Source organism: Gigantopelta aegis, chromosome 2 (assembly GCF_016097555.1).
Source record: "Gigantopelta aegis isolate Gae_Host chromosome 2, Gae_host_genome, whole genome shotgun sequence".
In the NCBI taxonomy this organism is placed as follows: domain Eukaryota; kingdom Metazoa; phylum Mollusca; class Gastropoda; order Neomphalida; family Peltospiridae; genus Gigantopelta; species Gigantopelta aegis.
In genome coordinates this window covers 47,456,947-47,482,767 of record NC_054700.1, presented here as the reverse complement: position 1 = coordinate 47,482,767, position 25,821 = coordinate 47,456,947, and the positions used below count along the sequence as shown (strand labels likewise).

Here is a 25,821-nt window from a genome sequence, read left to right as displayed (position 1 = left end):
TTGCTCTTTAAATTATGCTGATATAAACTTCTATGCTCACCCTGCCACTGACTGGCGTGATGTCGTTGAAGCCATCGTTATCCCCCGACGCCACCCAGCTGACCACCACGCGACCGAAGTATCCCTTCTGTCGTAACACGTTCAGCTGAATGGTGTTGTCCCGTCCCACAAGCTCCTCAGCTAGCACATTCAGAGAATCCTGTTGAACAACAATAAACAATTAGAGAATAAATACTCAACAAGCTATGAGGGAAGGACAACATCAATTCACGAAAAAAAAAAATTGTTTTGTTTAACACAACTAGAGCACATTGATTTATTAATCATCAGCTATTGGATGTCAATCATTTGGTAATTTCAACATATAGTCTCAGAGAGGAAACCCGCTATATTTTTTCTATTATTAGCAAGAGATCTTTTATACGCATCATCCCACAGACAGGATAGCACATACTACCAGTCGTGGTACAAAACTTATCTAGGGAAGAAATGGGAGGTGGGGTTTCTTTACGTAAGGAAAGAAAAAAATTCTTTCCCCACTTCTCTCTGCCAATAGGGGTAATAATATATTTTCTTTATAAGCTGAACATGAAAAAAACCCCAAAAAAACTTTCTTCAGATGTTTTAGTTTACCAATACCCAACCTGTCATTTTAACAATGGGTCTGTAGACAAGTATATTTCAGAAATATTAATAATTACTAACATTTTCACAAGTATACAAACCCCTTCCAAAAAGTGTACAGTGGAACCTCGTTAGTCCGGACTCCATTACTCCGGAAACCTCACCTTACGGACGGTTTTATCACAAAACGAAACGACCACCCAGTAAAGTTATTCGTTAATCCGGATATTCAGCTTCCGGAACCGGACGGTCATAATTCTGAACCAAATGTAAAAAGTAACGGCAAATTGCTTTGTTTGACCGGTCGCCGCTGATTGAACATAAAGGTAATCCGCCAATTAACGCTCAAGGAATCGACAGAGATAAAATGCCTGCATGAGGTTTCACACCGCGGTTTATTTAACGATTCACCTGTGTTTATTTAGTGTTTGTCAGATAGAGCACAAGTGTTCACAAGTGTTTGTTGTTTTTTTAAATATAATTTCTTTGATCTATGACCAGACTGGCTGTTTTATTTTATGCAATGAAAAAAAAAGTTTAAAAAAAAAGAGTATTTTATTTTTAAAAGTGGGCAACTCTTGATCATACCCTACGGTACCCCAATGACCTCATTTTGTAACTACCCTCCTAACTTACCTGTATGATTTATTACTGAATACTGTTCATAATTGTTTTTGTGTCCAACTCAAGAGTATTGCCAGTCAATCAAAATAAAGACAAAGGAAACGTCTTTACATGTTATTGCTATCAAAACACTCAGTTACACTGGCTTGCGACTCTTTCACAAGTGGAACAATGCTCATTCAGTTTCTGTGCTAGCGGCAGAGGGATGTATCATGTTGGCGTTTATATTATATCAGTAGATATAGCAGAAATGAATGATAATTTCGCCATTTAATATGTTTAAAATATAATCTGTAAACGTAGAAACTTTAAACTAATAATGATTGTATATAAGTGAGAAACAATATGCATTCCTCAACAACATACTCAGTTCGTGGAAATGAACTCAACCACGTGGCCTAGATTTACCACATTAACTGGTATGACAAAACACAACTAATAAAATTTAAAACTTGTTGCTGCTAGTAATCAAACATTTAGTATCAACAATGCAACATGTCTTAAACAGTATTTCATTTTATTTAATCGCATTTTCTAACTTTAAGACAAGCACCTGGCAGTACATTACTAAATAGTAGACTGACCTCATAAACATGCAAATAGCGCTTATTCACACCACGAGGCGGATCAATAGAACAGAACTGGTTGAAGAAATGTTTGGTTCTAAAAATCAAATGTGTCGTTTTTATTTTGTTTGTGAATCAAGGGAGGTTACTCATCACGTGCATTTCAGTAATTCGGAAATTCGTTAATCCGGACGTTTTTTTTAATAACCATACTGTCCGGACTAACGAGGTTTCACTGTATATCCAAAATATCAATTTTGCACTGGACCCTCCCCCGCCGCATTAAATGTCAGTAAGACAGTTAAATTCCTGATACTATGGATGAGGTTTCTGACAGCAGCCAATATTAACTGTTACGTGTTCACTTATTTCTTTCCACCAACATATAAACATCAACTGCGATAAAAGAATACAAACAAGATTTCTTGATGTTACTTACAGGAGCAAATTCAATGATGCCATGAGCGTTGTCATTGGACAAGACACTGACAGTCACGGCTCCTGATTGGCCAATCTCGGCTCCACCAGATGAATTTGATAGGGCAACTTTGAAAGTCTGTGTATCCTCTGGGATGTCATCTTGAAACACATAGGCTGAAGCTTGCAACATCATCTGATCTGGGTCAAAGGTCAGTGTGAGAGTTCTGGTGAGAAAGATAAAATATAACAGATTAGACAATCCATAAAGTTATTTGTATCTGCTCGTAAAATATATTTGAATGTACACATTAAATTGAAATGGTAATACAGTGACTATAACAGTGATAGAAATAAGCAGAATTTTTTACTAGTCCACCGGACAAGTACATCTAGAAATCTTCTGATCCGCCAATATTTTCACTTATCTAAATAAATGGTTCGTTTTATTCAAGTACCGGGATGATGTTTGTGATTGCTAAAAATTAAACTGCACTGACAATTTTTACTTGTCGGAATAAATTTTCACTTGTTGGGACAAACGGACAAGTGCTTATTTCGAACACTGTATAAGCATTTTATATATTAAATTAGCAAAAAGATAAATCAATAGACATATGTGCCAGATACTTTTTAAACAGGCATTCTCAGAGTCCCCCACTGGGCCCAACAAATCTTTATATCTCCCAAGTCAAGGGCCATAACTCTGTCAAACTTAATCTGTAACTCTCTATGATAAAGCTTACACAAAATTTTAGCTCAATATCTTGAGGCACTGTGGGGGAAAAAAGTAATTGAAAATTATATATATTGGACAGACAGACAAGCAGACAAGCAGACAGACAGACAGACAGACAGACAGACAGACAAACAGAAGGATGGAGATGTTGGGACCAGTACAGAACTAATAAATGACTTAGTAGGTGGAGTAAAATTAAAATATTATCACTTGGTAAATATAAAAGTTTTGAAAAAAAAATATTTACTTGCAAAGTAGTTTCATCACATGAATTTTTAACATAAAAATGCAATCTCCAACCAGTCTTCACAATCTTACATTCTAACTTCTAATCTTACAAGGCCACCTATCTATAATGGTAGTGTATCTCACAATGTCATCATTATCTAATCTCTGAAAGACAACTATTGCTGCTAATAAATTTACTTGTTAATATTGTGCCCCCTATCCAGAACCTGATACCTAGGCACACCCTCTAATCCCTCTGTCACTGTTCCTTACATCTCATTCCCCTATGAATAGCCAAAATCAAAATACCTGGGCATGAAGATGTTTGATTTTGAAACCTTGGCAACTTGGTAAACTGTTGGATTTCTGTCTGGATTGACATCTGCTGCAGCCAATAGATTTAAATCTCCAGAAGCCTGACGAATTGTGATTGGATAAAGCTGAAGGGCCGGGTCTCCACTCCAGACCAATAAAAACCTCTTCTTCTCAACATTCCACTCAAAGATTTCTGACTTACCAATTCCATTCGCAAAGACAAGATACACTGAAATAAATAAATTTAAATAAGTAAATTTAACTAATTAAAAATAAATAAATAAATGAATGATGAAAAGAAATATGGGCACATAAACAGCAACAGAAAATATTTACTGTTACCAGAGAGCTCGCTTGATGCATGGTCAGTCTGGGATCGATCCCCATCGGTGGGCGCATTGGACTATTTCTCATTCCAGCCAGTGCACCACGACTGGTATATCAAAGGCTGTGGTATGTACTACCTTGTCTGTGGGATGGTGCATATAAAAGATCCCTTGCTGCTAATCGAAAAGAGTAGCCCATGAAGTGGCAACAGTGGGTTTCCTCTCTCAATATCTGTGTGGTCCTTAACCATATTCTGACGCCATATAACCGTAAATACAATGTGTTGAGTGCGTCGTTAAATAAAACATTTTCTTTCTTTCTGTTACCAGAATTACAGTGAGAAGTTAATTGTATTACTGACAGTCAATGCCACAGTACAGACATTCAGTCCAACATTATCTCTCTGTATCTTATACGGGCATAACTACTCTAATAGTAAAGTCATTAAATTTCTGTTACATTCATCTCATATAATGTCATCTCATTGGTCCATCCACAGCAACGCAAGTTTACTAATATCTCAATGAACATAAAAATTATGTAGACCGGGAACGTCACTTTATATTGGTATTTTGAGTTATTCAGTGTTACTGTTTTAGAACCAAAAAAATTATTCAAAATAAAATAAGCACTTTTATTATTATTATTAGTAAGTATGTTTTAAACTTAATTATAAGGATTGTCTATTATTTCTTTTACATTCATCTGGGTATGAACAAAGAAACAAAATCATGCGCAAACTTATGTGCCGATTAACACAGTTTGCGGATGATTTTGTTTAGTTCATATCCTGATGAACATAAAAGAAATAACAGAGAATCCTTAATTAAATTTGGCCTCAAATATCACTTGTTCCCTTATTGTATTATTTTCCATCAGTGTATTACCCACCTGCAACACTAGCATGTGTAAATGTGTGTACAGACTAAAATTCACTGAACTATTACCCACCTGCATCACTAGCATCTATAATGGAATCCACAGACTAAAATCTAATAAACTATTACCCACCTGCACCATTAGCATCTATAATGGAATCCAGACTAAAATCCACTAAACTATTACCCACCTGCACCAATAGCGTCTGTAAATGCGTGCACAGATTAAATTCCACTGAACTATTACCCACCTGCACCACTAGCGTGTGTAAATGTGTGCACCGCCTGGACGCGGTTGGTTGGAATCTCCTGGTAGAGGAGGAACAGCTGTGTGGTTGGGTCCCACCGGTAGATCTGGGACGTCTGGGGACTGCTGATCACATTCTGACGGTTGTTGCCATACACCACCAGGTGAAGGTCACCAATAGACAGGTGCTGCACGTCGACAGCTCCGGTCGTTGAAATACGCTGGTGCTGTGAGAAGAAGTAGTTCGCTTCCAGCTTGTAGATGATGGAGCTGCAAGTAGAAGTGTTATACATATTTAATATACATTTACAGAGATTATTATAAGACCTTGTGTGTCATAAAATCAGTACGACTCACACGCGAGTGTAATAATTTCTTTATTATCCACATTATCCAAAATATTATTTTCGTGAATAGCAAGCTAGGATCATGTCAAAACATTTCAAACGTAACTAAAAAGAGATGACAAATTGACATCATTTTCCCGAAGTGATGCCATTTTGGTAAGTGGTTACACTGTGAAAGCCGTATTAAATTATGACGTCACCTCACAAAATTACGTCATTCGGTGTGCACGTGAAATCATTATGACACAAGTGGGTCATACTGGTTATATTTCCCTGAATATCTTGAACTATGTGGATAATAAATGAATTTATGACATGATGATCAGGGAATATTTTGTTCAGTATTGCGTTGTGATTGCTATGCAAGTTTTAGAGATCGCTACACAATTTCAAAACATTAAACAGTAGTGGCTAATCTAGTGGCTACTGGCTAATTTTCAGTTGACTAGAAATGTCATTAATTACAATTTTGAACCTGTGTTAAGCAGCCACCAAGGGCATAAAAAACCCTGGCCTTTTAAGACAGTTGGCTGCTTAATACAGGTTAGTTTACACAATATTAGATGATTTATGAGAATAAAAAGATGGCCTATTATTCTTGCTACAGTAGGTTTCACTGGACATACATAAAGTATGAAATCATTAAATATTGGAAACAATGAGAAAAATACTAGACTAGGAAACTGATTACTGTGTAGAGGTGGAAAGGTAAGGAGTGTTTGTTTAATAACATCTCAGTACATGTTAAACTATGAATATAAATGAGTGTCTAATATACGGTTATTTGGGAATTTGGTCAAAAGAGAGGTAGAGTAGACACCCACTGTTACATTTGTCTTCTTCTTCTTGTTTTTTTAATGTTGTTTTTTTCTTAATAGAACTTGCTAGTAATTATTCGCAAAAGTGTAATTTTTCCAAACCAAAAAATTACAAATTTGTGAATAATGCCCAAGTGTTGTTTGTTATTAAAGTATAGATGTAAAAGAAATGACATGCTCACCTCGTTTCATAAGCACTGGCTATGTTGTTTGTTAAGTACAAGTGCAACAGAAATGACATGCTCACCTCATTTCATAAGCACTGGCTATGTTGTTTGTTAAGTACCTTGTTTCAGAAATAACATGCTCACCTCGTTTCATAAGCACTGGCTATGTTGTTTGTTAAGTACATAACATGCTCACCTCGTTTCATAAGCACTGGCTATGTTGTTTGTTAAGTACCTTGTTTCAGAAATAACATGCTCACCTCGTTTCATAAGCACTGGCTATGTTGTTTGTTAAGTACCTTGTTTCAGAAATAACATGCTCACCTCATTTCATAAGCAAGCTATGTTGTTTGTTAAGTACCTTGTTTCAGAAATAACATGCTCACCTCATTTCATAAGCACTGGATATGTTTGCTTGTTAAGTACAAGATGATGATGATGAATGAATGTTTAACGACACCCCAGCACAAAAATACATATTGGCTATTGGGTGTCACAAATGGTAAGTATATGGAAATATTATTTATATATATTCATGTAAAACCACAGTGTAAGGAGCTGTGGGGAAAAAGTATAATATAATACATAAAATCAAGGTAAATATATTTTAAAACTTTATATAGAAGTCAAAGTGTTTTAAAAACTTTACAATTAATTCTGGATGTAATTTAAACGATTCCAAAACATTTCTATTGCCAAATATATCACTTCTTGTCAGCTTGAGATGATAACACTCCATCAAAATGTGGTGCACAGTCGTGTACACTGACAACACTGAGGAGGAGGGTCTTTAAAATAAATTAATGCGTCAAATATGTATGGCCGATGCGGGCACGGCATAAGACTACTTCATCCTTCCTGCACCGCCTGTAGGATGACTGCCACTCTCCCAGGACTGCCTTGACAGAATGAAGCTTATTCGCAACCACACTGTCCTGTTAAGTACAAGTGTAACAGAACTGACATGCTCACCTTGTTTCATAAGCACTTGTTGTCCAGTCATAGTAGTTGGCGACGGCCATGAAAAGGACATTGTCAATGTGGAACAAGACCACGGCTCGCGGGTACAGCGACGTGATCGTCTGCCACGTCGACGAACTGAACCGACTCAGACCGCCCTCCCAGATGTAGATATCCAGAGACAGGTCCGACTTGCTCGTGTCGTCCAGAGAGTTCACAAAGAGGAGGAAACTCTGCGCGTTCTGAGAAAAGAACTTCACATCACTGGCTCCTTTTGTGCTGAACGTCTGCTTCTGTGAAAAAAAAAAAAAATCTAAAATATATCATGAGATCTACGTTTAAAGTGACAGACCCTAGTTTTTTTTAACTTTTAGGAGATAACCATATGGAGTTTTTAGATCTGCGGGTGTTATTGTTTATTTGATCCTGCAAATGTCATTTCTGACCAAAGGCGTTAGCCTGAGGTGAAAAATGAAACATATGCAGATATCAAATAGATGATAACAACCACAAATCTAAAAAAAATCAATATAGTTATGTCCATTGTAAACGGAATTGTTTTTCTACAGAACTAACAGTATATTTGGTATTTCTTGAAAAAAATACCTGGCTACAATCTAACTGTAGACCCTTGAGCCGTCAATTTGGCCTGTTGCAATTGCTAATGACGTCACTTTCTAATGACATCATTAGCTGTCCAGGTGATAATGGAAAAAGAATGTAATTAACAAATAACAATACAGAACACACTCGCTATCACTTTACAATCAGTATTAGAGCCATTTTTGATAAATGAAAGCAGACATTAACTAAAACAAATGTTGTTATATATATATTATCCATTTCCGTACATCCGCTTATTTCAAAAATTGTTTATTTCTTTCTATAAAAAAAAAGACATTATTCAGGTTATGAATGATTACCTCTTTGAGCATTCCTCCAGCTTTGATGGTGTACAAGACTGAATTAACATTGCGTGACCCTTCAGTGCCACCATTGGCTATAACTAGGTAGTCAGCGCCCCCTAGTGAGATGGAGTCAGCAGCACTTGCTCCATTTGTGTTCACAGTCTGCAAATAATATTAATATTAAAAATGAAAAACAATAAATTCACTCATTCATATAGGGGTGGGACGATGCCCAGTGGTAAAGCGTTCGCTTGATATGCAGTTGGTCCAGGATCAATTCCCATCTGTGGACCCATTGGGCTATTTCTCGTTCCAGCCAGTGCTCCACAACTGGTGTAACAAAGGCCGTGGTATGTACTATCCTGTCTGTGGTATGGTGTATATAAAAGATCCCTTACTGCTAATCGAAAAGAGTAGCCCATGAAGTGGCGACAGCGGGTTTCCTCTGTCAATATCTGCGTGGTCCTTAACCATATGTCTGACGCAATAAATAAAATGTGTTGAGTGTGTCGTTAAATAAAACATTTCCTTCCTTCATTCAAATAATACAAAAATTCAACAATTGCATTAATTTGCTGTAACTACCTGTTATAGTAGTATGTAGTTTAATATTTATTGCAAAAGAAAATCCATCTAAAGTCTATAAAACTATCAAAAGAGGAAGCATAATATATTATATTCATTTAATTAAAATTTATCTGCTATCTTTGAAATTTACCTGAATTAGAGTTATTTCCCCCTGCCAGCGAAGCATGAGAGATTGTCCATTTCCATCCAGGTTATTGGGTGTAATAGACTTCAGTGAAGTGTTGGCAGGAAGTGATGTCAGCATCAAAAGGTAGGTAACTCCATTAACCTCCATACTGTGCCAAGCACTGACTTTCTTTCCTGGTAGATTCTGCAGAGTGGCTAGAGTCAACTCCTTTTTACCTGGTGAAACTGGGACAGATTCAGTAACCATGACTACATCAATGGTGACTTGTTTACTGGACCCCTTACTTCTGACAACATCAAACTTGATGAGTCCAACACTTTCTTCCACAGATATGGAAGAATTTCTAAAAATGAAACATGTAAAGATAAATGAAAGTAAAAGAACATTTAATGTTTAACTTTAATGACCTATCAGCACTTTTTACACCACAGATATTTAGTGCCTTAAATATGGTTAATTTTTTCAATTGGTTGAGAGAGAGAGAGAGAGAGAGAGGGAGGGTGAGGGTGAGGGAGAGAGAGAGAGAGAGAGAGAGAGAGAGAGAGAGAGAGAGCGAGAGGGAGGGAGGGAGGGAGGGAGAGCGAGGGAGGGAGGGAGAGAGGAGAGGGGAAAGGGAGAGAGAGGGAGGGAGGAGAGGGGAAAGGGAGAGAGAGAAAAAGAGAGAGAGAGATAGAGAGAGTGGGAGGAGAGGGGAAAGGGAGAGATGGGGAGAGAGAAAAAAGAGAGAGAGGGAGGAAGAAGGAGGGAATGAAGGTGGAAACCTGCTGCCATGACAGGTTATTCTTACCAAAAGAGCCATACTATATTATAAACACACTTTCGTAGACATAGCCTTTGATGTATCAGTTGTGAGGCACAAGATGGGATTAGGAAAAAACTTCAAAGTATATCAGAAGCAATCAATTCTGTTACTTATTCCACCTCAGGCAAGCACTCCTCCCTCTTCTCTCTCACTAACCACTAACCAACTGACAACCCCCAGACTGTCAGAGGTCACCGGCATCGGTGGTATTGTGGTTAGGCCATCAGACATAAAGCTAGTAGGTACTGGGTTCGCAGCCCAGTACCGGCTCCCACCCAGAGTGAGTTTTAACGACTCAATGGGTAGGTGCAAGACTACTACACCTTCTCTCTCACTAACCACTAACCAACTAACAACTAACCCACTGTCCTGGTCAGACAGTCCAGATAGATGAGGTGTGTGCCCAGGACAGTGTGCTTGAATCTTAATTGGATATAAGCAAGAAAATAAGTTGAAATGAAATAAAATAAATGTCAGAGGTCACAAAACAACCTGCAAACCCTCAGCCGACGTTACCTTGTGTTGGCGACAAATATCTCGAACATTCCGTTAGGAGAATCACTCGATCCCACCGTGATCACTCGCCGTTTGATCTGTCCCAGCTGGCAGCCGACTGGACGTCGTAGGATGATGGAGAATGTCTCAATGTCCTCAGGGATATCATCATCAACAACGGTTATCTCCAGAACACCAGTGGACTGAATACAATAAAATACAATATTAGAGATATCATCATCAACAACGGTTATCTCCAGAAAACCAGTGGACTGAATAAAATAAAATACAATATTAAAGATATCATCATCAACAAGGGTTATCTCCAGAACACCAGTGGACTGAATAAAATAAAACACAATATTAGAGATATCATCATCAACAACAGTTATCTCCTGAACACCATTCCAGGACTGAATACAATAAAATACAATATTAGAGATATCATCAACAAGGGTTATCTCCAGAATACAATAAAATACAATATTAAACAATACAATGTAATACAAAAGGACTGAATACAATGTTACAAAATACAACAGCATACAATGTTATACAATACAGTCACATACAATGTTATACAATAAAACAAATATCTTTGAGCTGTTCTAAATACCGTAAAAACCTTAATTTTGTAGCCAATAAATTTTTGCGATTTCACAACACTTTGTATATATGTGGACAAATATTTCAAGAATCTTTAAAAAGAAAAACTAATAATTCTTATTTTAAATGAAAATAAAAACCTGATCTGGCAAATATTTTCATGAATCTTTGAAAAAAACCCCAATAATATTTATTTAAAGCAAAAAACAAGACAGACTAGTTCACATTGTCATTGCACTAATAGTTTCTCGCATTTTCTCTCATACACACCTGGCCATTGCCTATGGTTACGGTTCCTGTACTGGGTGTCAGATCAGTGACCGGTGCGTCGTCGCTGGCAATGATCACAAACTCGACTGACACGGCACCGTACACCCCTGGACCACGAGTTAGGGTGAGTGCTGCCTTGCTCCTCGAGTCATCACCTTTGTCAGACTCGTACAATATGATTTCATTGCTCGAGTCGAAACTGACAAACCCTCCAGAATCATCGTTGGCTGATATGGTTATCTGAGCTGCAGATGAAAGAAGAAAAAATGGTGAGTTATATAGAGATTATTATACAAGCTTGTGTGTTATACTGATTTTATGAAACAAGTCTCATGATTTTTGTACTGCCCAAGTGAGAGCAAGAGTAATACTTGAATCCTGACACGATTTTCGTAAAATCATTACGACTCACATGTGAGTGTAATCATTTCTTTATTTTATTTTTTATTAATAGCAAGGGCCTTCTCAAAATGTTTTGACCATAACTAGAAGGAGACGACGAAATGACATCTGAGCTAGGACTTGGGAAGCAACATCATGATATGACGTCGCTTCACAAAATTACATCATTACACATGTGCTTTGTATGATTTTTATTGACTCGGTTATGTTGAATCATGTGGATAATAAGTACATATACCATAACATGGACATTATTTAATATTCTTTAAATAATAAACTTTATAGTTATTGAGGCAGTTAAAAATCAAACCAAAAAGTAAGTTTTATAGTATTACACAACACTAAACACCACTATACTACACTTTATTATATATATAGCAATGAAATATATAGACCTACAGAAACCATCAAAGTGATATCTGGTGAAAAGTAATATTTTCACTGTATTTTAGCTACAGTGAAAATATAGAAATTGTATTTACTTTTTTGTAAAAGTTCATGTTTAAATTATCTCCCTTTGTGTCGTTTGTTCGTATTTAAGGTTGCACTATACCAATTAATTTCCAGCTGGGTCGAAGTTTGAGGTGCACCGAACTTTTGATAGAGAAGTTAACACCACAAGTCCTGTGATTTGTTATAAATGTGAGTGTGTTGGTTGTAAAAAAACATTGGTTTTATCTGGGCTAAAAATTTATACAATTTTATTTGATGTAGTACTACTGTGTCAAGTAGCCTTGTGCTTGGAACATGTATAGGGTACATGTAAAAAAAAAAGTACTCAAATTTTGTGCGAAACTAGGGGTGTTGTAGAAACATCTGGTTATACCGAAAATGAGCCATGAAAGGTACAGTTAATACTTTGAGGTAGGGGTTGTAGTACTGATATTTATGGGTCATAGTTTGGTTGATATATTGCATATAGTGTTTTTAAACACAAACGTTAACATGGTCGCCTATGGGAATTTAATTGGTATAGTCCAACCTTAAGTTTGATAATTACCAATGCATCTGATCGTACTTGAAAAATAAAAAATGTAATTTAAACAACTGTACCTATTAAAAAAGAGATATGCAGTGCAATTACGATAAAATATCTAAAACGCATTGAATAAGAAGCTAAATAATGATTTCACAATGTTCTGTCATTGAGTGTAAGTTAAAATTTAACAGTGTTCGTTTCATTTTGTTTTTGTGGCTTTTGGAGGATTGTTTTGTCAGGTATGTTTGCACAGCAGTATTATTAAATAAATGTTGATTTAATAATTAAATAAATATAATTTATATTCAAATTTCTTCTAAAAAGTCTATGGTCAAGTAAATGTTCTGGAAAACTTTCATCAAAAAAAAATATATCATGGCGTTACGTGTTTTCGATAGGATACACGAAAGATATTAACAAAAAGTGAATAAAAACTTAGGAAAGATGTAAATAATAAACAGATCATTTCATGGTGTTTTTTCGAATACAATTTTTATGTCAACTCGTGATGTGATATAAATCGTATTCGAAAAAACCTATGAGATAGCTTCTATAAACTATACTACACCCATACCGCACTACACTACACTGCACTACACTACAATGGTCGGGCTGCTTTTTCTCTCTTGCACTTGTCAAGCGCGAGCGGTCCCCTCTACTCCCCCAGCCCCTTTCCTGTCCTGGTCAGAGGAGACAGTGTAAGTCGACACCTGCGCCCATGACAGGCATGCGCTACAACAGCTTGCTTTGAATGTGCACATTAAAACCTATGACCTGACCTGACCTGACCTCAGTAGCTATTAGCTCAGTTGGTAGAGTGCTGGACCGATAGTCTGATGAGTCTGTGGTTTAAATCCCCTAATTGGAGATTGATTTTTCTGTTACATTTGTATGTTGTTTATTTCTGTCAATATTTCACCTTTTGATTCCTTCCCGAGCTCAGCCCCGTTCCGAGGGTTAGTGAGAATGATCTCAAAGGTTTCATTTCCCTCTGGTATCTCATCATCGATGATTCTCACAACAATGTCTTTGTGACGCTCTCCTGCTGCAAACAGCAGCTCCTGGTAGCAAAAGAATAATGAGATAAAATAACCACAAACAGTAACTTCTGGTAGCAAACGAATAAAAAGATAAAGTAACCACAAACAACAGATCCTTGTAGCAAAATAATAACAAAATAAAGTAATTACAAACGAGATCCTGGTAGCAAAATAATAACAAAATAAAGTAATTACAAACGAGATCCTGGTAGCAAAATAATAACAAAATAAAGTAATTACAAACGAGATCCTGGTAGCAAAATAATAACAAAATAAAGTAATTACAAACGAGATCCTGGTAGCAAAAGAATAACAAAATAAAGTAACTACAAACAAAGTTCTGGTAGCAAAAGAATAACGAGATAAAGTAATCACAAACAACATATCCTGGTAGCAAAAGAATAAGGAGATAAAGTAACTACAAACAACAGATCCAGGTAGCAAAAGAATAACAAAATAAAGTAATCACAAACAACAGATCCAGGTACATGTAGCAAAAGAATAAGGAGATAAAGTAACTACAAACAACAGATCCAGGTAGCAAAAGGAGAACAAAATAAAGTAACCACAGACAACAGATCCAGGTAGCAAAAGAATAACGAGATAAAGTAACCACAGACAACAGATCCAGGTAGCATAAGAATAACAAGATAAAGTAACCACAGACAACAGATCCTGGTATCACATTAGTCATATGATGAACTCAAACAACAATTCAAATAGTAATACAGTGAAACCTCTATAAATGGGACACCCACAGAACAAAGTAAAATGTACAGTTTATTAGGGGTATCTAGTTTAGACAGGTTCTGTTCTGATTTAATATTTAAAAAGGAACCGTGAAAAACATCTGGTTTTGAGGGAATTCTGGTTTACTAAGGGTCTGGTTTTGAGAGGTTAATATAAAGTAACAAGTAAACAACAAAATAACAATAACATAACCACAAACAGCAGTTCCTGATAGTCAAATAATTTTGAGATAAAGCTTGATGAACTGAATATGGTCACTGCCATCTCCGGTCTCATATTTACTACCTGAAGCTGGCAGACATTGTCAAACAGGCTGACAGTCTTCAGAGCTCATCCTGCAGTCTTTCCCCTTGTACAACAAAGCAAGGTTAAAGCACTGGCTGACAAGCTTTGGGGCACCAAAGAAGACTTGATCTAGAGAGAGGTCTTTTTCAACACAACCAGACCCCAAATCTAAAGCATGATTAATTGTATATCTTAACACAGAAGAAAAACAAAAGAATCTTAAAAGAGGAATTAATGACTTACTGTTGGTTGAACAGAGTAGTCTGTTCCTAGAACGGCGCCCTCTGTGATACCCTGGGCGTAGTAGAAGACAGAAACATTGCCATACAGTCCACCCTCTCTAATAATCCCCAGGGAGATGTTGATGTTCATTTCATTCACAGTCATCCTGAAACAGAGTAATAGTACAATAGGCCAATGGGGTGTTAATATTTAATTTTTTTATTCCAGACTAAAATATCTAATACACACATATTCACAACACAGACACACACACACCTACACACCTACACACACACCTACACACACACACACACACACACACACACACACACACACACTCACACTCACTCACTCTCTCCCCCTCCCCCTCCCCCCCCCTCTCTCTCTCTCTCTCTCTCTCTCTCTCTCTCTCTCTCTCTCCAATTGTGTCTTTAAACAAATGCATCATTAAATAAAATATTTTCTTCCTTCCTTCCAGCCAATACATCAGTATCAAAGGCCATGGTATGTGCTATCCTGTCTATGGCATGGTGCATATATAAGATCACTTGTTATTAATGGAAAAAAATACTAGCCCTTTTAGTGGTGTCATTAACAAAACAAACTTTAAATCTGAAACAAACAGACATGCATTTATTTACCTTCTTGAGTCAGACCTGAATACGAACACCCCTTTCGCTCCATCGTTAGCTCCGATTATGATCTCGGCTATGACTCCCGAACTGGCCAGACGGGGAGGCAGATCCTTGTCCCCAAGGCCAATCAACTCCACTTGAGTCAACTTGACGAGAAACACCTCGTCGATCTCTGGCAGGTCATCGTTCACAATGTCCACAGAGATCGCCCCCGATGACTGCCCACCTACCAGGTCAATGTGGCCATTGTTGACAATGAAGTCAGAACCTGGCAACGCCTCCTGAAGGATGTCTCGCGATAAGGCTGTTATTGATCCTCGAGTCATGATATATGAAACTCGAACAGTTCCTGAAAAAATATTATAAACATTATACTATATTTACATGAAGGTACATGGACAGTATTTCATTCCTGTTCAAAATTGATCCTCGAGTCGAACCATGATATATGAAACTCGAACAGTTTCCTGAAAAAAAGAAGATTATACAACATTATATGGAGGGGCAGGGAGTATTTACATGAAATTGAATATGGAGGGGCGGGGAGTAGCTACATGGACAGTATTTGGTACAGCACTCGCCTGTTGCAAATAATAGAGTGTAACAGATAAATTGATATGGAGGGGCGGGGTGTAGCTCAGTGGTACAGCACTCGCCTGATGTCCAATTGAATATGGAGGGGCGGGCAAGCTCGCATGTGAGGGGGGCGGGGACTCGACACCATGGACTCTCAGTACAATGTGTAGATTGGAGGGGCAGCTCAGTTTAATATCATTTATGGAGGGGCGGGGCATACTCAGTGGTACAGCACTCACCCGGTGCGATTGAATATGGAGGGGCGGGGAATCTCTGTAGTTTGAATATGGAGGGGCTACATGGTACAGCGCTCGCCTGATGTGCATTTTGGAGGGGCAGGAAGTAGAATCAACCAATGAAAGAAGAGTCACAGCATAATATGGACAGCTCAGACATCCAATTGAATATGGAGGGGCGGGGCGTAGCTCAGTGGTACAGTGCTCGCCTGATGTGCGATTGATCTAGGATCGATTCCCGTTTGTGGGTCCATTGTGCTATTTCTCGTTCCAGCCAGTGCTCCACAACTGGTGTAACAAAGGCCGTGGTATGTACTATCATGTCTGTGGGATGAAGCATATAAAAGATCCCTTGCTGCTAATCGAAAAGAGTAGCCCATGAATTGGCGACAGCATGTTTCCTCTCTCAATATCTGTGTGGTCCTTAACAATATGTCTGACGCCATATAATCGTAAATATAATGTGTTGAGTGTGTTGTTAAATAAACCATTTCCTTCCTTCAATCAAATATGGAGCTTTACACCACATTCATAACTTCCTGAATGTCTTTAAAACTGTAACTAAATCTATTGGGGAATATTTTACAAACTACATGGAGTTCCATAATTGAATCTGTGCTTGAATTTTATAACTAATTGACTCTAACTGCAAATCTCTTACAAACTAGTTTTGTAATTGAATTTATCCAAACTTTTCTTAAAAGTTAGTTCCTTAATTGAATCTGTCCTTGAATTTCTTTAAAAATTATTTCTATCACTGAATCTATCTACAAATCTTTACAAACTATATATAAGTGCATACTGTAGATCCTGAAATTAATGCGATCATAATATTAATGCAAAAAATGCGAGATTGTGTTATTCGCATTAATAATATGACACATTTATTTCTGTTTTTGCCTATGTGCCCCATGTTATTAAAACAAGACAAAGATTAAAATTCTAATATATTTATAACACACAACTGGAAAACAATTCATCGTAGATGAGACAGACTAATTTTCCAATAGTTCAGCAGGCTGTCAGCCATGTGTGACAACTGCAGGGTCTTTGGCCACCCTGTCAATAGCCGACATGATCCAACGTGCGTGAATGTGTTTTAGCACGCTAATCCTGCGGTCAACGGTTTCTTTGTTTTTACTGATCAAGTTTGATGCAACTTCATCAGCATACCACTGGGTGAATTGTTCTTTCATTATGACTTTGAAATCACCATTTATAGATAAAGATACAGTTGTAATAGGACATACATGATTTAGCTAAATATACACATTACGTAAATAATTGCTAAAAACATATGCTTTGAGTTGATTTCACCAAAAACACAAGGGATTAAACAGGGTAATTGATGTGTACACAGACATGTTAGTGAACTGATCTCATTGAAGAGACCTTTAACTTTAATGATGATAGAAAAGTAATATTTCAAAGGGAGTCCATTCGCATTAATTTTATGCAGCATTTTAGTCTGCCCACCGTCACTCGCATTAATTTAGGGATGCATTAATTTCAGGATCTACAGTATATCCACAAACTAGTTGTGTAAGTGAATTACCGATTGCTCCAAACTTTCTGTCCACTTGGAGACTGACTCGTCCCACATCTTCCTCCACTCTCACAGACGTGGATGCCACTGCAAACTGGATCACTCCGTGGGGGTTGTCACTGCCCCCTATTGTTATCAGAGCTGTGCCCTTTTGGGGGTTAACAACTGCAGCTCCTGTGCTGCCAATTCCTGCAAGATTAGAAAAGCTAATTTTAAAAAATATGTCCATGAAACATTGATGCTTCAAGGAAACTAATTATTATTAATAAGAAGCAGTAGTTCATGAGACAGTGGTCGATCTTCTTTTTAACATTAGGAGATCAGGACATAGCCCATGTGGTAAAGCGCTCGCCTGATGCACGGTCAGTCTAGGATCAGTCTTCATCGATGGACCCATTGGGCAATTTCTATTTCCAGCCAGTGTACCACGACTGGTACATCAAAGGCCATGGTATGTGCTATCCTGTATGTGGGATGGTGCATATAAAAGATCCCTTGCTACTAATAGAAATTTTTTAGCGGGTTTTCTCCATAGACTATATATCAAAAGTACCAAATGTTTGACATCTAATAGCCAATGATATATAAATCAATGTGCTCTAGTGATGTTGTTAAACAAAACAAACTTTAACATTAATCTTTGTCCTGGATGAACTGGCAGGAGCTGAGCTGCATGCTTGAAAAGTAACTGGATATCATCATTATCACTGTCAAAACCATTAACACGACTGTCATGATTGTCATTATCATCATCATCATCACTGTCACCACCATTAACATGACTGTCATCATCGTCACTGTTATCAAAATCACCATAAGCATCATCATCATCATAATAATAAAAACTCAACAAGAGTTTTTAATGTAAGGGGCAATCCACAAAGTACATACACCCGGATGAGGGAGGGGGTTTGGGCAGGAGGTTTGGGGTAGGGGTTTCGCTGCCAAGCTCTTATTTAACTGAATCCATTGTACTTTTCAGTGTGAAAGAATGATATAGGGGAAGGGGGTAAAGATCAAATGTACAAAAGGTGTACAAGAGAGAGGAGATTTTGTGCGTATGTATTTCATGGATGGCTTCTAGCACCATAGTTATAGCTACTAGTTGGGAATCGACTGTACAACCCACTGTACATCAAGTGGTCTTTCACTGAGTTACATCCTGCCTCAATAAACAGTTGCTTTATTCTGCTGAGAACTGCACTGACCTGATGTGGTGACGTTCTGAAGCACAATCTGGTATTCCTCATTCACCTCTGGAGTATCGTCCAGCAAAACCTCCAACCCTATCAGTTTGAAGAGCTCACCCTTAAAGGAACAAATGTATATTAAACAAATATTTAGAAGTTTCAAAAGCACAAGACTTGACAGTGAAGTAAACACAAGCATTGTCAGTGTACTGCTAAAGCAATAACCCAACAAAGTTTCCTATCTCTTAAATTCAAGGGCCATAACTCAGTGAAAAAAAAAGGTACATCACCATAAAAGTTAAACCTGATCTGTAACAGTACAAGATAAAGCTAGATACAAACTTTCACCTCAATATCTTCAGGCATTGCTAAATAAAAAAAGTCTGGAAAACAAATTTTCATATCTCCTAAGTTCAAGGACCATAATTTTATCGTCAAACCTGATCAGATAAAACTTATAGTTCCCTCTGAATGGACTGGTAGGGGATTATCAACAGCACATCTATATTAAGAATATATTATTAATAGGGTTTTTTACCGGGAAGAAGATGAACATGCCAGAAGACTCTCTGAATCCCGTGGTAGGGTCTGTGCCTCGTACGCCGGCGATTCTCCAGTCTACCGTTACCTGGCCGTGAGCCGGGGCCGTGCGCGTCACTCGGATAGACAGCTTGTCTCCTGAACAACACAAAACAGTCACTTCTATAGTGATCACATGGAGCACTGTTTTCTTAATATAGTATTTGTACTACAAGTTACTTATTTCTGAGCCAATAGTTTTCTAAATAGTGGAGGGTTTTGTTATTTCCAAAACACTTTTACTTTTATTCTTATGTCAAATCAAACTGAAATTATTTATCAAAAAATAACCTTTTCATGGAGGCTGAGATGGACTCTTAGTTTGTTGGAGTTTTTGGAGGTTTTTGAAAACCTTTCTGCCTTTAGCAAATGCTTCCTATTGTTATATGTCTTTCTAAACCAGTGCTGGTGGTGGATTTTCACTTTAACATTAATCTTCATCCTGGATGAACTGACAGAATATGCATATTTGAAATGTAACTGGACATTATCATCATCACGACTATCATCATTCACTTCTATGTTGTTGGGGTTTGTTGGTTTTTTTCCTTTTTATTAACTCTCTGCCTTCTGCAAATGCCTTACTTTGTTTTATATCTTTTAAAGCCACTGCTGAAAAGTAATACAGTGAAACTCCTCTAAACCGGACATGCTTAGGACCAAGTAAAACGTCTGGTTTTAAGAGGTATCCAGAATTTTGCTTTTTAAATGTTCATGGTGCAACCACAAACCATGTTTTAATGATCAAAGACTTACAGTTTGTGAAAAATGGAGCTAAATGCAAAAACTGAACACCAGAGGTAAATACAAAAGTTGATGCCACTGCCGCCACCATCTTTGGTAAAGTAATACCTATATATCACTACCAATAACTTCACTGCTGCCACCATCTTTGGCAAAGTAATACCTATATATCACCACCAATAACTTCACTGCCGCCGCCATCTTTGGCAAAGTAATACCTATATATCACCACCAATAACTTCACTGCCGCCACCATCTTTGGCAAAGTAATACCTATATATCACCACCAATAACTTCACTGCCGCCGCCATCTTTGGCAAAGTAATACCTATATATCACCACCAATAACTTCACTGCCGCCTCCATCTTTGGCAAAGTAATACCTATATATCACCACCAATAACTTCACTGCTGCCGCCATCTTTGGCAAAGTAATACCTATATATCACCACCAATAACTTCACTGCCGCCACCATCTTTGGCAAAGTAATACCTATATATCACCACCAATAACTTCATGAAGATGAGACAAAAATTAACTTAACCCGACATATTACAATAATAGTTGTGCACCAAGGTATAAACTTCTAAATAATTGTTAATCACTATCTTGTATATCACACCATTAAAAACAAATTCTGTCATGTTATTACAATACAGTACCTTCATTAGCTAGGTATGCAGTTGAATCAAATGCTAGCACCCCTGCTACGTTATCGTTCTCGAGAATAACAACAGTCAGATTTGAATTTGGCCCGATGGTGGCACCACCTTGTGGGTTGGATAGCTGAATGGTGATCGTCTCATTGTCTTCTGGCTTAGTGTCATCCAGCACTGTCACTGTTATGACTGGAAATAATTAAAAGATTAGGTATACAGGGTTCATACACCTTGGAAACAAAAATATTCCAGACCTTTTTCAGACTTTTTCCAAGACAAAAAAATATTTTTCAAGACTCATGTTACTCAATAATCAGTATACATCTCCCCCTATTTTCGGAAAATTTGACAAAATGGATAATTTTTTTGTCATATGCATTGCGTAAGCGCATACTTCAAATCTTCGGTAAATGTCGGCAAATGTTAGTCTTGATTTCCCAAATGTACGTTAGTGCCGAAATGAGAAAACATCATCAGATTCCGCCGGTTTCACGCAATTGAAATTTTCTACATGGGTCCTAAAGACAAATTTCCATACTTTTTCCAAATCAACTTGCAAAAAAGGTATTTTTCCATACTTTTTCCAGGTCTGGAAAATGGATTTTCAAAATTCCATACTTTTCAAGGTTTTCCAGACTCCATACGAACCCTGGGTATATGACAACCACAAAGCTGTGTTCACATATATAGAGATATGAATCCACAATTATGGGGCATATACACACAGAAATAGGATCCTACAATCAGACATAGCTTTCACATACATGTATGTACAATTATAAATGCAATGAAAAAATGACAAAAGGTCTTTCCAAATAAAAGTAGCATGGGAAACTATTTTTGTCAACTTCTTGAATGCGGTTTGACGTGCCAATACTATCACTGTGTGTAGTGACCGAAATGATCCTGTCTGTATCCAGACACCTTTGAGTTAGCAAATAGTAATTATTGCCATATCCGTATCTGGATCCATATTCGTGTGTATGTGAACATAGCCTTACACTTGGTCAAATGCTAAAATGTAATCGTTAGTGATATATAAATTCTGGGCCTGTACTGGAATCCCACCCTGTCCTGGACGGAGGAACCAACTGAGGCTGGCACCTGTGCCCAGGACAGGCGTGCGCTACAACAGCTTGCTCTGAACATGCACTTTAAACACTCTGACCTGACCTGACCTGGATTCCCTATATAGCTCGTCATAAGATTAAATACCCTCCTGCTAATGGAAAAAATGTAGTGTTTTTTTTTTTAAAGACTACATGTTATAGGATTGAATCCCCTCAATTCGGCTTTTATCCCATTCCAACCAGTGACTCATTAATACTATTGTATGAATTGTCCTGTCTGCAGAAAAAGTGCATAAATTATAAAAGATCTCTTGCTGTTAACAGAAAACTGTAGTTTGTTGTAAGACTATATGTCAGAATTGCCAAATGTTTGACATCCAATAGATGATGATTAATAAATAAATGTGCTCTAGTGGTGTTGTTGCTCACCTCTGTCCTGAAGAGACAGTAACCCAGATAACTTAGGTTTGTTCAGGACCGCGTAATAACAGACAACATCACTGACATAATATGAATACATGAATTTGTGCTTAAAGCATTTAAATACAGAAGCATCAATAATAAAAAGATTAACTAAATCACAATATTGTATCACAAATATAAAAAGTAAAACATGTACTCCAAACATAATATGTTACAATTCAAAGACATCATTTGGAACATTTACCCCTTCTCGACTGGCCAGCTGCAAAGGTCAAGGTCGCACCATCAGCTATAAAATCTAGACCATAGGTAGCACCCTGCGTGCCACTGACAGCCCAATCCACTGACACCTCACCAATAGTTCCTCCTGAAAAATATAATAAAATTAAATATTCCATCCTGTAAATTAATATGACTTAATATCACATACATGTACCAATATTCCCTCTTATAAACTGAGGTGTTTAAAATAAAATTCCAATATTCCCTCCTGTAAAATGTTATGATAAATAGTCCATTAACCATCAACCTGGAATGGTGTATAAACTCTTCAGGGTCAGAATGATACACAAATTGGCCTCGGTGGCACAGTGGTTAAGTCATGAGACTACAGGCTGGTAGGTACGTGGTTTACAGCCAACCCAGAGCAAATTCTTAAGGGCTCATTGGGTAGGTGTAAGGCCACTACACCCTCTTCTCTCTCACTAACCACTAACCAACTAACAACTAAAACTCACTGTCCTGGACAGACAGCTCAGATAGTGTGTGTCTAGGACAGCGTGCTTGAACCTTAATTGGATATAAACATGAAACTAAGTTGAAATGAATGAATGATAAACAGTGAACCCCATCAAGGCTGGACCCTCTGTAAATAAAATCATAATTCCCTCAAAATATCAGTACAGAAAATAACTTCTCTAAAGTGGATTTCTCTTAAAAAGCAGACCTTTTTCTCCGTCTTGTTGGTGTCCAATTTAGGAGGGTTTCACTGTATAACCATAAGATATATGTGGATGTTCTGAATGGTGGGACATAGCCCAGTGGTAAAGCACTCACTTGATGCATGGTCTGTTTAGGATCGATCCCTAAAGGTGTGCTCATTGGGCTATTTCTCATTGTAACTATAGTGCACCACAACTGGTATATCAAAGGCTGTGATATGTGCTATCCTGCCTGTATGATGGTGCATATAACAGACCCTTTGCTACCGATGGAAAAATGTAGTGGGTTTTCTCTCTATGACTATATGTAAAAATTACCAAATGTTAGACATTAATGTGTTCTAGTGGTAATTTAACTGTAATGAGATCTGACTGCGTGTGTGTATATCACCTGTTCTTTCCACAACTAAATCAACAGCCAGTTGGTTCTTCTCCTCCACCAGAACCATATCTCCAGAAGCTGATGGACTGTTGCTGACAATCCGAAACATGCCATTTGCACTGTCACTGCTCGCTATGGTAACCGTTGCCGTAACCACATCTCCAAGCTGAGGTTTCTGACTGGTCGCAATTGCCGGGTCATCCACCACGACTCGCTTCAGAGTGACGAGGAATTTTTCTTTAACTTCAGGTGTAGAGTCATCGAGAATGACCAGAGGCAGGCTGCCTTTACTGGCACCATCGTCCATCAAGAAAGAGCCTTCATTCACCGTCTCAAAATCCTGACCAGAAGTAGCCCGATTTTTTTTCAGATTGTTTGTCTGAAAATGAACAAATAAATGAATGAATGAATAAATGCTTAAAGACACCTAAGCTAAAAAACCCACACACACACACGTCGGCCATTGGGTGTCAAACTTTGTCTGAAAATAAAATGATGTAATGATCAAATTGTGGAAGAGGTCAGTTTTTATTTTACTTTGTTATAATTAATGGAGTGTAACCACTTACTTTTGATTTTAAGGAGGATAACTCTAATTCTTGAGTTTAGGGACCTGGGTCCTCTTCCATGAAGTGATTTAAAGCGCAGTGATCAACTTAGTGCATTTATGGTGATCTTAGTGCAAAAATCACTTTGTGGAACGGGGTCCAGGTCTGCACAAAAGAGAAATGATCAGAATGATTGAAAACTGTTAACCTTTTTGTGTCTGCGCTCGAATGATGTTGTGGACTGCACTTTATATGAAGCAGTGTTACTTTATTTATGTTATTATATGGCACGCTATTATCATCTAATTTCTTTAAAGAGAGTGAAATAATGTATATAACTCTTATATGTTGACAAGTACAAATGCTACAGGAAGAAACCCATATGATGTTCACTAGTACAAACGCTACAGAAAGAAAACCAATGTGCCTATCTGAAAGACTGTGACTTGCTTTTGATTAGGGGTATCAGGTTTCTTCTTGTAGCACTTGTACTAGTCACTGACATGGAAGTTTAATCTCATGATCCAACAAAAGATATATGGCATCAGAGTTAGGTACTATGTGTATTTTAGACACAGTACTTACAGACATCTTGGTCAGTGAAATTGTCTAGATGGAAAAGACCCCCACTGCTATTTTTGTTTAGTAAATTCTTCACTTATTACAGGAGTACCTCTATAAATACGTCATACATAAAGTGATTACATCATGGGGTATGAATATTATACTACTGGGGGTGTTTACACAATAGACTGGGGCAGCTATAGTAGGTATGGTAACAGCGGCGCACAGTGCGTCGTCGCGTACATGACGTTATTTAATTAGCGGCATGCTGCGCACCGTCACGTTACAAAAGGGTTAAAAAGGCCTTGTGTGTTATATCATAGATTACTCTAAATGTTAACAACCTCATGCTACTTACCTTCTCCATGTCTTTTGCATAGTATTGAGAGTTGACATCACTTTCTAAATCCCCCGGTGAAAAGGCTCGAGGAAACATAGTGCAGGTCATTCCATTCACGATACTAGTCAACACAAATGAGCGACATGACAAAGAGTTTAAGCATTCTGCAGCACAGGCCTGGAATATATAATATATACACAAGTTACAGATTAATATAAATATTAAAGGGTTTTCCTTATTCTCATTTCAACAGGGTTTAAAAGTATATATACACGTTACAGATTAATATAAATATTAAAGGGTTATTCTTATTCTCATTTCAACAGGGTTTAAAAGTATATATACACACATTACAGATTAATATAACTATTAAAGGGTTATCCTTATTCTCATTTCAACAGGGTTTAAAAGTATATATACACACGTTACAGATTAATATAACTATTAAAGGGTTATCCTTATTCTCATTTCAACAGGGTTTAAAAGTATATATACACACGTTACAGATTAATATAACTATTAAAGGGTTTCCTTATTCTCATTTCAACAGGGTTTAAAAGTATATATACACGTTACAGATTAATATAAATATTAAAGGGTTATTCTTATTCTCATTTCAACAGGGTTTAAAAGTATATATACACACGTTACAGATT

At 37.4% G+C, this 25,821-nt stretch overlaps 1 protein-coding gene across 1 annotated transcript in view; it reads right to left on the bottom strand.

Moving 5' to 3' along the window:
* Window positions 1–25,821, bottom strand: part of LOC121388770 (adhesion G-protein coupled receptor V1-like) — a 179,110-nt gene that overhangs the window by 72,411 nt on the left and 80,878 nt on the right. Inside the window, exons 41-59 of the mRNA XM_041520265.1 lie at window positions 25,184–25,342; window positions 23,723–24,092; window positions 22,635–22,757; window positions 20,901–21,086; window positions 19,453–19,592; window positions 18,933–19,032; window positions 17,734–17,913; window positions 15,373–15,715; window positions 14,753–14,897; window positions 13,354–13,495; window positions 11,054–11,298; window positions 10,199–10,380; window positions 8,884–9,223; window positions 8,181–8,327; window positions 7,270–7,550; window positions 4,970–5,235; window positions 3,508–3,742; window positions 2,254–2,458; window positions 41–199 (exon numbers count right to left, since the gene is read on the bottom strand). Coding sequence (XP_041376199.1) covers window positions 41–199; window positions 2,254–2,458; window positions 3,508–3,742; window positions 4,970–5,235; window positions 7,270–7,550; window positions 8,181–8,327; window positions 8,884–9,223; window positions 10,199–10,380; window positions 11,054–11,298; window positions 13,354–13,495; window positions 14,753–14,897; window positions 15,373–15,715; window positions 17,734–17,913; window positions 18,933–19,032; window positions 19,453–19,592; window positions 20,901–21,086; window positions 22,635–22,757; window positions 23,723–24,092; window positions 25,184–25,342 — 3,948 coding nt within the window. The remainder of the gene's footprint in view (window positions 1–40; window positions 200–2,253; window positions 2,459–3,507; window positions 3,743–4,969; window positions 5,236–7,269; window positions 7,551–8,180; window positions 8,328–8,883; window positions 9,224–10,198; window positions 10,381–11,053; window positions 11,299–13,353; window positions 13,496–14,752; window positions 14,898–15,372; window positions 15,716–17,733; window positions 17,914–18,932; window positions 19,033–19,452; window positions 19,593–20,900; window positions 21,087–22,634; window positions 22,758–23,722; window positions 24,093–25,183; window positions 25,343–25,821) is intronic.